Source organism: Euphorbia lathyris, chromosome 2, assembly GCF_963576675.1.
Source record: "Euphorbia lathyris chromosome 2, ddEupLath1.1, whole genome shotgun sequence".
Taxonomy (NCBI): domain Eukaryota; kingdom Viridiplantae; phylum Streptophyta; class Magnoliopsida; order Malpighiales; family Euphorbiaceae; genus Euphorbia; species Euphorbia lathyris.
This window is the reverse complement of record NC_088911.1, coordinates 38,153,408-38,167,520: the sequence shown is the minus strand read 5'-3', so window position 1 is coordinate 38,167,520 and position 14,113 is coordinate 38,153,408. Positions and strand designations below refer to the sequence as shown.

The 14,113-nt window shown below is 36.2% G+C and overlaps 1 protein-coding gene and 1 pseudogene across 1 annotated transcript; one reads left to right on the top strand and one right to left on the bottom strand.

Moving 5' to 3' along the window:
* The first annotated feature begins 1,581 nt into the window (after positions 1 to 1,581).
* On the top strand, positions 1,582 to 6,304 carry LOC136217837 (magnesium transporter MRS2-5). Its single transcript, XM_066004509.1, has 7 exons — positions 1,582 to 1,815; positions 2,166 to 2,765; positions 3,244 to 3,314; positions 4,986 to 5,114; positions 5,209 to 5,550; positions 5,804 to 5,851; positions 5,945 to 6,304. The coding sequence occupies exons 2-7, from the start codon at positions 2,330 to 2,332 to the stop codon at positions 6,173 to 6,175; spliced, it is 1,257 nt and encodes a 418-aa protein (XP_065860581.1). The 5' UTR covers positions 1,582 to 1,815; positions 2,166 to 2,329; the 3' UTR covers positions 6,176 to 6,304.
* Positions 6,305 to 6,466: 162 nt separating this feature from the next.
* LOC136217839 (nucleotide pyrophosphatase/phosphodiesterase-like) lies at positions 6,467 to 11,183 on the bottom strand (annotated as a pseudogene).
* Positions 11,184 to 14,113: the final 2,930 nt, after the last annotated feature.

Below are 14,113 nucleotides of genomic sequence, written 5' to 3'. Positions count from 1 at the left end.
CCGTAGAGTTGTATTCGAAATGGACTCGCTTGTGGTTGTGGATTTGGTGAAGAATGGTAAGGATCATATGCATAGGTTCTTTTGGCTGATTGATGAGTGTCAAAGATTGTTAAGACATGATTGGGAAGATGTTAGGTTGATTCATGTTCTCCGCGAAGGTAACCATGCCGCGGACTAGATGGCGAATTACACAGGAAGTTTACCCCCGCGTCTTCACGAGTGTGAGGTGCCCCCTGCAGGCATCCTGGATATCTTATTTTCTGATATTTGTGGTACTTGTCTTCCTAGGATGACTAGTATCACTTAGCTTGTTTTTTTGTTGTGCTCCGAGGTTTCGTCCCCTCCATTAAGATAAAAAAAATGATTTCTTTCTATTCTGATACTTTCATTACTCTCAATTATTTTTTTGATGTTTTGAAATTGTGATTAATTAGTGTGATTTTATACCATAAGGATATTGATATTCATGTGTAATTTTTTTTTTTCAAATAGTTTTTATAATTCTAATTTAACTTTTACATCAGTTTAATATTAATTTTAGTGGATTTTATACAATTTCATCCACATTTTCCAACTTTCTGAATATACGAACTGGAATTAATGTGAAATTATAACGTTTCATTTTGAAATTCACTTTGCATTTAATTAAACATCTATTTTTTAAATGAGCTATAATAGATTTCATGCACTTTCACACAAACTTTCACACAATTTCTTACGCTTTCATTGAATTTATGGAATTAGTTTGAAATTGATTTGATAAGTTTTTGAACTTCTTCGTAAATTAAAGTAATCTTACTCTAAATAGTTTCAAAATATTTATAATATTATAGTCGATGAATTCGCTTTCTTCATTTACGACACGTTTATTTTTTTTGGTAGGTAAGGAAAGAAAAAACAAAAAAACAAACAAAAACACATAACTCGGGATCAGCCTGGAAAAATTGACTCCCACCAAGTCATCCAAAAGAAGGGACGAAAGGAAACCAGGAGGGGAAGAGAAAGTTGAGAGACCCAACATCCTAGCATGACCCTCAGCCGCAAGACGGTTCGCCACCCGATTTTGTTCCCTATAAATATGACAGAAGATAAAGGAATCAAAGGACGAACAAATCCTTTTAATCCCTATGATTAAATTCTTGCTATTCAAACAGATAGCATTATTCTCCGAGATCATTCTGACAGTTTCGAGGTTGTCCGATTCCACAATAATATTCTTCAACCCCAGATTTTTAGTCAATCTAAGGCCAGAAAAAATCTCCCAAAGCTCCGCCGAAAAGGAAGAATCCATTCCCAAATTCTGAGAGAATTGTGATTTACGACACGTCTATGATCTATGAGAATTGTGATTTCTTCCTTTTTTTTTTTTTTTTTTTTAATCTTTCTATTGTTGAGTTTTTCTATTAGATTTTTTTTTTAACTCACCATGATAAAATATCCTACAAAAAAGCCCAGGAATTGATGGGTTCAGTTGAGGCCCACAACACAGATTGATTTGTCGATTAGTCCATAAAACGCAATAAGTAAACAAGCTCTTCTATTATATCTGCCACAAATAATAATAATAATAGTAATAAATAAAGAATAATATATCAGTTATTGAAATCAAATAATGGCCTTGGTTACTACTCAGAACTGCCAAACTAGATTAAATCTTCGGCTCCATCTGCAGAATCACGCAGTGAACTTCGATTCGTTGTCTTCGTTTTCAAATTTTGCTGCAATTTTCTTGTTGCAATAAGTAATAATCGTCTTCTCAGACCTCAGTTTATCTAATTAATGGCCTACATCTGAATCTTTGTTTTCTCACCCCAGGTACATCTTGTTACTTCTTATATGGCTTCCTTTTATTGATATTTTCATGTGAAATGTTCATTTTTCTTTTGTAGAAATTAGAGGGTTTATGGTAATCAAAAGATTAATAAATTGGTTGGGGTTGTCTCTATTGACGATAATTTCTACTGCTTTAACTGTATTGGTTTGGTTTGAATGTTCTAATCATTCTTCAATTTTTTTCTCATTAGTGAACATTGATTAGTCTTCTTGTTTTGTAAATTTTTTCATGTATAATCAGTCTCATGAATTGTCCATGTTTTTTATTTATGAGTATAATTTCTGTCAAGTATGATGTATTCAAATTGCTAATTCCTTCTTCGTCTCATCAGGTTTCAACTACAAAATGCGTGAAGAAATGGATAAATTTCATAACAATATCAATTATGTGATATGCATTTAATAAACTTACAGTTAGAATTATTAATGAGGTATCGTTCATTACCCCCATGGGATTTTCTGGCTAGTAGCATAAACAAGGAAAAATCAGTGTCCTATGGAAGAATCAAGAGGTCCACATTTGCCTGCCATTCTAGAATCTGCATTTTTTCATTGTAATGGAAGGCTTAATATAGATGAGTATGGAGATCGTATCTCTGGCTTGCCAGGCCTCAAGAAGAGAGGTCATGGACTTGGTTATCGTTCCTGGATAAAAATTGATCAGAATGGTGACTCGAAGATTTTGGAGCTTGATAAGGCTGCTATAATGAGACATTGTTCTTTGCCTGCTAGAGATCTCCGGCTTTTAGACCCCCTTTTCATTTATCCTTCTACAATTTTAGGACGAGAAAAGGCTATAGTGGTCAGTCTTCAACAAATTAGATGCATAATTACTGCTGAGGAAGTTATCCTGCTGAAAACATTAGATGGATGCGTTGTTCAATATGAGTCGGAATTCTGCAAGCGGCTTCAATCAAACAGAGATCAAGCTGGTAAAAAATATATCTAATTGTTACATTTTTATTGATTTGAATGGCCTCAAAACTTCTATTTACTTTCTTGCCAATTGCTTATAAATGTGATACAAAACAACAATAATTAATACATAATTGGTCCTCAAATTGATTTTGCATTATATCAAGCTAAAAAGAGTTTGTTGAAGGTATTTGCCTTCCTGTTTTACAAACAAAACATGAAAGAGCTTGCGTGCAATGTTATTCTAATAGATGCACTGGTGTTTTCTGTATGTCGCAAATGAGAGAAATTTCTTGTGAATACCAATATTTAAATATCAGCTAAAACTTGACGAAGTAGATAGAGATCGGTAATAGCTTTATAAATTTTTTTTTCTTTTTTCTTTTAGGCTTCAATTTCTCTCGCTCTTAATTATGATTGTTTTTCTTATATCTCTTGAAATTTGTGAAATCAAATGGAAAATATCATGCTCTCTAATACTGGTGTGTTGATCAGAGGACTTGCCATTTGAATTTAAAGCACTGGAACTGGCTTTGGAATTAACTTGCATGTCTCTTGATGCTCAGGTATGCTCTAATCTGGATTCTGGATCATTAGCTAACAATTTAAATTACTTCTCTCTTTGCTTTTTTAAAATCTTTTTTAGCTTCCACTATGCATTCTTTGTTAATTTTCTGCCAACCAAAGTATTCTGTTATTCAAATTGTAAGGAGATAGCTTGGGGATTTGATCCATGTCCAGTTTGCTAGGTCCTTTCTCCTTGGCCTTTCCCTGTTCATAAAGTTTGCTGGAAAATCTTCTGAAGCCGGGGAATTTGTGATAACAAAATTCGTGAGAACATTTTACTACATCACCGTACATTTTGTAAATATTATGATGCTCCGTATCAATATTAGTCCAATAGGATTGGAAGGTAGAGGAGTTTAGATTTTGAATAAGTGAAACAGCTTGTTTTGCTATTTTCTCATTTAAAAAGAGAGCTGAGCTGAGCTTTTCCTCTGAACTGCAAAATTATTGATATTGTCATGGGTTTGAAGCCTTGAGCTGAGATAATCACTGTTTGATTTACATGATTTTTGTGGCTGATCTGAGAATTTGACATAAACCTGAGGTTTTTGTTTAGTTTTATACCAAGGATGCTTTCTTTATCTAAGAAGTATGTCCGAGTTCATGATGCCTCAGGTAGCATTTTGCAATTTGGAAAGCTTGAGTTTCAAATTCTATTATTTATGAGTTGCATGTACTTTATTTAAACAACTTCTCAAATACAAAAAGCATGATGGATTGAGTGTATCTTTAATGTCTATCTAGTTTCATTTTATTAAACACTTATAGCCTTGTCAAGCTGTGATGTAAAAGAGTAATAGTTTGGGTCAGTTTAATAGGTAAAACTTATAGGTAAAGTAGGAAAGTTATAATTGACAACTAAAGTGAGAGAAAGACCAACTTGGTCCACCGACTCAGCCCATTATGGACCAATTAGCCAACATTTGAAAAGAACATGTGAACTGAATTTATATTTTTGTGACTTTAAGGCTGAATTGGGCTAACAATGGATGAGTTAGTGGACTTAGTTGGACCAAATATGTTCGGCCCTTGCACTTTGTGGATCAGATTTGGTGACTATGGCTAATAACATATTGGCTGGAATAATGGTTGTCACGACATGGAGTTAATCGCCAAACCTGGTTTGAAGAAAGTCTCTCTGGGATGGTGATAATTAGCTGATAATTTAGTGGCTTTGGCTAATAACATATGAAGTAATGTGGAAAATGAGTTCTTATCTGTGGCAATGATAATATTTTTGGGTTGTGGGGCCTGCCAAGTCTTGAAAGCAGCTAGATCATGCTAAATTCTTAGAAGATGGGAATGTTATCTTACACTCTGCCAATACATGACTTGCTGAAGAAAAGAAAAAGCTTTTGGTTTTTGTTAGAGATAATATAAACAATTCTTGAACCTTACCTATGAGTTTAAACTGTTGGATTAAAGGGTTTTTTGGCATGGTTTCAGAGCCTCTTATACTAACCGGTGGATGGTTAAGTCCTGGTAATTCCCATTTATTAATTAAATTTCAGCTTAAGTGGAGCAGGCCTGTGCTTGTATAGGTTCAAGGCCAATGAAAATTCGTGTTTGGGGTTGTGTCAGATATAATAGAAACTATTCTTGGACCTTACGTATGAATTAAATGGTCTTGACAAAGCTATCACTCACATTGTTTTGCCTTGTGTTCACAGGCAAAAGAACTAGAATTTGAGATTTATCCAGTGCTGGATGAACTAGCATCATCTATTAATACTATTAACCTGGAACGTGTTCGTAGATTCAAAGGCCACCTTCTGGCATTGACTCAGCGTGTTCAAAAGGTAAATTTTTTACAACCTTTTCCATTTTTCTCTTTTTTGTTTTTGTCTGTTGCTACTTTTCCTCTATTTATTAGCTTCTAGATTGAAATTATAGGTCCATGATGAAATAGAGCATCTCATGGATGATGATGGTGACATGGCTGAGATGTATCTGACAGAGAAGAAACAGAAGGCAGAAGCTTACGCACTTGGTGATTTGTCTTTCCAAAACAGTATCTCAGGTGGGACCACAATAGTTTCAAAATCTGCTCCTGTTTCACCTGTGAGGTCACTTAGCGGAGTTCCATTGTTGGAGAGAACATTTAGCAGTATTGTCACATCAAGTAAGCATGGAAGCTTCACCAATTCAACTAATTATGAAAATGTTGATCAGCTTGAAATGTTGCTTGAAGCATACTTTATCGTTATCGACAATACTCTCAGCAAGTTGTCATCGGTGAGATGCTTTCCTCATAATTTGTGTTTGAACATCTCAAAATACATAAAGATTGCTGTGCCTGTAATTAAATATTATATGTGAATTTGTTTTCTGATTGTTAGCCAAGGCTTTAAGGGTCTTTTGAAATTAGTATTCTCAACAGGAAAAAATTTACTCTCTTCATGTAGTAACATCAAAATGAAGAAATGTTATAGGTTTCCATTGCTGATGTCGGGTATACATAATATTAATTTTTGAATTGATGATGCAGCTCAAAGAATATATTGACGATACGGAAGATTTGATCAACATTAAACTTGTAAGTCGATAATTAGTCATGCATTTCTCCTTTACGGGCAAAATAGATGTCGAGAATTTTAATCTCTTTTTCTTTTCCCTTCAAAATGAACAGGGAAATGTCCAAAACCATTTGATTCAGTTTGAGTTGCTTCTTACAGCAGCAACCTTTGTGGCTACAATATTTGCTGTTGTGACAGGAGTGTTTGGGATGAACTTCCCTGCTTCTGTTTTTGATAATGCATCTTCATTTAATTGGGTTATTCTTGTGACTGGTATTGTATGTGCCCTTTTGTATTTCTTATTCTTGGTTTATTTTAGGCACAAGAAGGTATTCCCATTGTAGAATCAGAAAGTATTACAAATTACTCTAATTATACTTCTTTCCATTTATCTTTTCCTCTTGTAAGTAGGTTAATAGTTGAAAAACAAAGTGATATCCTCTTTATCAATTGGAATGGACACCATTGGTTCAGCAGTTGATTGTTTGTTAATCAATAACTTATTTCTCAAACAAGTTTATTTGGTTGCTTTTTGACATTAGAAAAACATGTTATTAAAACAGCAGAAGCTTGTATCAAGTAATTTTCCAACTTATTCCTGAGTGTCTTTAGACTGTGTCAACCGGAAAACAATAGACCAGCACATGAAATGGCATTATTAGTGGCGAAGTAATGGACATTAAAATATATTAAAAACTATAGATTTTTGGACTGACCAGGATGTTTCAGTCTTCTATCAGTAATTTTAAATCCGTTACAAATTCTGAATAGGTTGAAATTAGCGATGGAAACTTTTATTTCTCTCCTGAGTTGGGAGGTCAACGGACCCTCTGGAATCTCTTGACCTTCCGCGCCGGGGGCAATGATGTCCTTCAGGATCTATGTTAGTATTCAGAGGGAAGTGCCTGATTTTGTTAAACAATTTGCAATCTCTGATCTACCTCCTTGAGACTTTTATTGTCATTTCTATTTAAAAAAAGAAAATGGAAAACGAAAACTGGTCCAAACTAGTGTCGTGCTTGCACAACTGTCGACTGTGCACGCCAGGATATCCCTCTAATCCCGGGATAACCTGAAAGAATCATAAACCTTGCCGTCCCTGCTTTTCTTGTACTCGGATAACAGGTTTGAATGGTCAAATGCCGTAAGTTTCACAAAACCATAATCATAATCTCTGTACAAACTCCAAGTTGTTTGGAGTGGTGTAAATGGGGAAAGGTATGCTCCTGCACCACCAGCAGCAACATGTATTGTTCCATTCAAGGCCCCCTCATAGTGCTGCTTCTCTTTTCTGGTGCATATATTCTGTAATAAGAAGATTAGATTTTCAATAATCAGTGAATGAACACTGCAGTAAATTTAGAGACCATTAATCTACAAAAAGTTGCAGAAATACCTGATAAACAGGGCATGTTCGTTCGTAGTTATGTACATGACCAAACACAGCAATGTCAACCTTATACTTCTGCCACAGTTTCTGAAGGCTGTCCCTTCCCATTGGCTCTGCAAATGATCCTTTTTTAGCATAAGAGAGATCTGAAGAATAACCCAATACCCTATGCCCGAGAAAGATCAGCCAAGGCTGCTTTTGCCTATCCACTGATGATAAACAATGCTCGATGAACTTGTACTGTTCAGTTCCCTCTCTCCAATCATGTTCCGTGTCAGCGATGCAGAATCGGAACATACCATAGTCAGTAGAGTACCTGTTAAATGATAAACCATTATGTTCATAATAAGTGTCTGAGCACATCAAGAAATACAAGGACACATAACTCTCGAGAGCTCTTGCTCAACTCCTGCAGTAATTAGAAAATTGCTTCGAGTTACAATAACAATAACATAACAAGTTATCGAATAATCAGAAAGTGGTATTGAAGAGTGGAGGTAGGTATAGACATTTCAATCGACGACATAAAAACCATTAATTCAGCTACGATAAAGTTTTCTCACCAGAACTTCGCCCTGTCCTCTGCAGGGACGTAGAACATGGTCTCAGCTAAAACACCACATTCTCCTCCAGAATCCATGTACCCATAGAAAGATCCAGAGTCAGGCCAATCACGCTCATGATTACCACTGCGCCGATAGATTATAAATGGTCACAAATGGTTTCAAAGTATAGTATATGTTTAGTTAAGCAACCCAAACACAAACCTGGCAATCATGTACGGGACAGTTGATGCAATCGGCTCAACTTGCGAAGTAAATTGGTCCCATTGTGATATGTATCCATTTGCATAACATATATCTCCAATGTGAAATATTATGTCAATGTTATCCAAGTCCTCAATAAGCTGTTTAGTTGTGTTTAGTGAGCCAGGTTGAAAGTCATTATATTCAGAAGAGCCATCAACTTCACCCTGCAGGTTAACACTTATTGTGTTAAAAATTAAATACAAGATACAATTTGTAAAAAAATAAACATATACCAATCAGATTACAACAAATCAATAAATTCTTACTATACTATACTAGACTGATGAGCTTCAAGATTCACTTGATGTATCAATTAGCATAAATTAGATGTTATTCAATTCCCTGATCCGCATGGAAAAGAAAATGAAGAAAAGCCAATTCAAACCTTTCCCATGTCACCAAAAATGACTACGCGCTGCAGAGAATTTTGTCCAGGGTAAGGAGATGCTTTAAACTGGTATTCTCGACATCCAAGCCCATTTGAAGAAAAGGGTATTGTAGTTGAAAGAAATTTAGCAAAACACCAGCTTTTGCAAATTGTACTACAATAGAAAGGAAATTACATCAAGGTTTCCTATTTCCTTAATGCCAATAATCTAAGTTCTCTATTGCTTCGATTTCATGGTGCGTCATCCTTTAGACATAATATATATCTTTATTAGAAAAGCCAAGACCAACCTCATAAATTGGTGATGTCAGAATTATGAAGAAGGCAAATGTTTGTACTTTCTTTGTACAATCTTCAACAATATTATATCAACAGAATGAATCACTCCATGCATACTCAATCAGACCATCATGTTTAAAGCCATAATTAGTCTTTCAAATGGAACTAAAATCTTTTTCTCCTTTTTTTTTCTTACCTTTTCGTTTTACGAATTAATGCAGACAACAAATAAGCATGCATAATACTGAGCTGATTCTGGCTTATCAGCATCTACTGAGTAAGCTACTAACATGAGTTCCAATTAGATTTGTAAAGCAGCATTCTTTCATTTAATTCCCACATATAATTATAGCAAGAAAACCCCAGAAATTCAAACTTACTCACCACACATGCTAGTACGGTCAAATGTTTGTGTTCCAGCTGGAGAACGGATAAGATCACCTCCTGTTGCACCCCATTCAACAAAAGGTTCTGCTTCATTAATCCCATATCCACTCGTCCATGTCACAGTCATCTGAGCAAAAGAATTAAAATTTTATCAACTCCAAGAGATATTGCCCCAACAAACTGACCGAAATAGCATCAACTGTATGTTCAGACAAAAATAAGTATTAAGTATAGTAAATTTAATAAAAAAACAGTCTTATGCAAAAGGAGAGACTGGCTATACTTCATCCCATGTTTTTCCATGTGCTAAGCGTGGATAGACTGGTGCATTTGGATTTTTGAAAGCTACCGTATTTGACACTGCCACCAACTTTGGCTGTTGTACCAGGAAAAAGGAAAAAATCAGTACACAAATTGCAGAAAGGATTATTTGAAGTAGACATAAGCAAGCATATGGGAAAATTTCAATATATAATTAACAGGATGTAGAGATATACAAAAGGAAATGATAGCAGAAATATATTTAGATGCAACAGATGCTTGCAAATGCTAAGTTTAATTTGACCAACTAAAGCATGCCGAAACTGGAACATATGAAAGAACCATAAAATTGTATTCAAAAGCCAGAAAAGGTACTTGTATATTATACTAGAGGAAAAATAAAAAATGCTTTCATCTGCAGCAGTTATACATGTCTGTTTGTCAGAGCCAAACCAGCAAGAAGGATGACAGACTTTGTAGAACACAGATCTAGTCGAGTTAGAATAGGATCCACAAATTTGAATTTTCCAACCAATTTCTTTCTGATTGGAAAAACAAAACAATTCCAAATTCAGTAAAAGTATTCCCTTCTGAACTTGACACTTTCTACGGCACATGCTGAGTGTGAGATTTTGATATAAAAAGAACAGAAAAATGCAGTTGATGATTTTAACCTTTGCATGCACGACTTCTAAAGGCAGAGGAATTACACACAAAATTCAAAGAAATCAAAGAAATATATTAGACATGTTTGAAAATAATTGTATTCAGTTTCACCATCAATAATCTAACAGGGGCAAGACAAGCACAGTTTGCAAAGAGGCATCTGCCTCATGTAAAAGGGTATTGAATATGAACCAGTATAAGTAGGTTTCGAACTGGAAGGCTCTGAAAGGACGAGAAGAATGCAGAAAAAGGAGTTTGAACTAAGTACTAAACCAATCGGCAATTCTTGCTAATCCATAGATTATTTGTTATGAAGAAAATTGGGAAAAAAAAATCACACAATAATGCAGATGATAATATAGGTAATACAAAAATTAAGAGCATACATTTAAAAATCCACCAGTAAATAAAGCAAAAGAGAAGTCGGATCTCTGTTTGATCAGTTGAAGCTTCAGTGACCCATTTCCTGAATTTTTATACTCGGGACTAGAGTAATTGGCATACTGGAACTGCAACGGAAGTAAACAGTTTCAATTTCAAATATACAAGCATAAATTTCCAATTTCACTGAAAGAAAAAGCAAAACCTCACGGAACACAGGTAGTGGAACGAACCTTAATAGGTGCAGAACACAATAGTGGAGGGAATACTTTTGTATTTTCTGAAGGGCAGATGGAATTGCTAGAACATTGAACACAGCGATACAGTTATATGAAGAGAAGGCAAAAAAATTCTTAGTGAAGACAGAAAATAGTACCTAAAATTGGCAGGAGAAAATACTCCAATCCAATCTGTAACGACCAGGTCCGGAGTGGGTGGCGCCGGGATAGAAAGCCTGAGCAAGGAGCGGCCTAAGGGATGGCGATGGGGCAGGAATGAACTGAATCCCACATCGGAAATGGAGAGGGAGTGAGTGGGGCTTATTAGTAAGATGTAAATCCAATAAATGCAGATGCGTTTTAAAGCCGTGAGGCCTAAGGTGTTGGATTTGGGGCCAGAGCGGACAATATCTACGTGGTATTGGATCAAGGTCATTACACAATCATCAACAGTTGGATTGGATTACTGAACTCCACAGTAACCCACTCGGAATCATTGAATAAGTTAATTTATTGTAAAATTCATGAGTTTAATTTCCGTATTACAAAAATAAAGAGGGAGCTTACCGCGAGTCCAAGAAGTGAAGGATGGGCTTTAACATAGGCAAGATCAGCAAGAGCCAAAGTAGCCCTATGTACAGCGATTTTGGAGAGAGGATGATGTCCATGTGAAGTTACCTCTTGCAGAGTAACCAGAAGTAGGAGAATTGCAGCGAAGATCAACTTCAATCCATCCATTTTGACCCTAAAAAAAGCTGAGTAGAGAAAGAAGAGGGAAAAAATTAACTAAATTACCGAACTGGAACTGGATGAGATAAAGAAAAGCTGAGCATTTCTTAGCAGACAGGAAATAGAACAAGAAAGTTCCACACTAATAAATCAAAGTACACACTAATAAATCAAAGTCTTTTGGTTTACTTTGAATTGTGTGGCGGGACAATAGTATGGAATTTATTTAAGGGAAAAGTACAAAAATAAACGTTGTGGTTTGGCCCATTTTGAATGATAGACTATGTGGTTTAAAAGTTTGCAAACTAATAACACCATTAAAAAAAATGATGATGTGGCAAATTTGGTCAAAAAGTCATAGGGTTATTTTAGTCTTTTATTTATTAATTTATAATTAAATTTTATTTTCTTATTCATCCAACCAATCTGTATTTAACACCACACATCTCACTCTCTTCTCTCCTGGTCTTTAAAACAATTTGAACTCTCAATGGTTTGCAGTATATTACGTATTGCTTTAAATAAGCATTGTACAGATATGCAGTTACAACAGATTACACAAGATATTTGCTAATTCAAAATACATTAGACTAAATCAAAGTCTATCTCAACTAAATGACTAATTACTTGATTACCCTTAACACCTCCCCTCAAATTAACGGTGGGGTAACAGTTAATTTGCCTCGTAACAATTGAAAACGCGCTTTAGACAAAGGCTTGGTCAAGATGTCAGCTCGTTGATCAATAGTCGATATGTAACAAACGCGAATTTCCTTCTTAGATACTTTGTCACGCACAAAGTGAAAGTCGATTTCAAGATGTTTAGATCGATCATGAAATATCGGGTTGGCAGTCAAATAAGTCGCTCCAAGATTATCACAAAATAAAGCAGGAGATTTAGGCAAATTGAAACCAATTTCAGTCATCAGCATTTGTAGCCACAATACCTCGGATGTGAGACATGCAAGTGCACGATATTCCGCTTCAGTGGATGATCGGGACACAGTGTGTTGTTTCCGTGCTCGCCAAGAGACTAAGTTGGGCCCAACGAAAATAGCAAATCCAGTAGTTGATTTTCTATCATCAACATCACCACCCCAGTCCGCATCAGAAAAGCCGACAATGTCAATAGAGGAGCCTTTCCGAAACATTAGGCCGTGTGAAGTTGTAGAATTCAAATAACGAAGAATTCTTTTGACAGCCTTCCAATGATTAATACTAGGATTCTGCATGAATTGGCTAACCTTGTTCACAGAATTGCTAATGTCAGGACGGGTAATGGTGGCATATTGTAGTCCCCCAACGATACTTCGATACAAACTCGGATCCGGAAATGGTTCCCCGTTGTCGCGGCTGAGCTTTGTTGAGGTACAAGAGGGTGTCGAGATCCCTTTTGAATCTGTCATTTTGGATTTCTTGAGAAGATCAAGAATATACTTGCGTTGACTGAGATGAAGAGAAGCTTTACCCCAATTTGCTTCAATGCCGAGGAAGTATGATAGTTTCCCAAGATCTCGAATTGCAAAACGAGTTTGTAGTTGAGAAAACAAGTTATCAATTGCTGTGTGACAATTACCAGTCACCAAAATATCATCAACATATAGTAGGCAATAGAGTCGAACACCCTTAGCAACAAAAAAATACAGAGATGAATCTGCCTTTGAGCCAACAAATCCAAGCTCCAAAAGAGCTTTAGTTAAGCATTGATGCCACATTCTTGGAGTTTGCTTCAAACCATACAAACTCTTATGAAGCTTGCACACATGATGTGGATAATCAGGATTGACAAAACCGGGTGGCTGTTGCATGTACACTTCCTCTTCCAAAGTTCCATGAAGGAACGCAGTACTAACGTCAAGTTGTCGAACATTCCAAGAATTCAAAACCGCAATTGACAAAAGTAGACGTATTGTCGTAGGTTTGATCACTGGACTATATGTTTGGTCATAATCAAGACCCGGGCGTTGGTGATAGCCTTTAGCAACTAAACGTGCCTTGTCTCAATCAACAGTTCCATCGGGATTGAGTTTGGTCCGAAAAACCCAAAGACACCCAACTGTATTCGTAGCATGCTCTGCGGGAACTAATTCCCAAGTGCCATTCTCAATGAGTGCATTGAATTCCAACCGCATAGCTTCTCTCCATTCGGGCTTTGACATTGCCTGAGTATAACAGGTAGGTGTGTTATTTTCAACCACAACTTGAAAAACCTTAGGTTTAAGAGATCTGGTTTGTGCCCGTGTAACCATGGGATGAGTTTTGGTCTCGGTGGGGGGCTGTATCTGTGTAGGACGGGTCTGTATAGTGTTTTGATTTTGGACAGTGGTAAGGATAGTAGATGAAGGTGTGGTAGAGGGTAAGGTAGTTGAGGTGGGGGCTGAATTTGTGGAGTAGCTGGTTAAACCAATTTGTTGAGGAATGGTGGGAAGTGTAGTTAAGGTTGGTGGTTGATTGGATGAACTTGGCAGGTCATTGGAAGGGATGCGAAAATTGGGTAAAGGTCTATGAGGGATTATGGCAAGATTATTTGGTGTTGGAGATTGTGGAGTATTATGAGTAAAGTTTGGAAGTGGAGCAGTAGGGGGGATCACTGTAAAGGGTTCTTTTGCTGAAGGAAACGTTACAGTAACCGGTGCTGGAGTAGAATTGGTCATAGACATACGTTGCAGCTCATCCTCTAATGACTTAAATGGATACTCCTGTTCATTGAAAACAACATGGCGTGAGATAAACAGGCGATTATTAAGCAAATCATAACATTTATAGCCCTTATG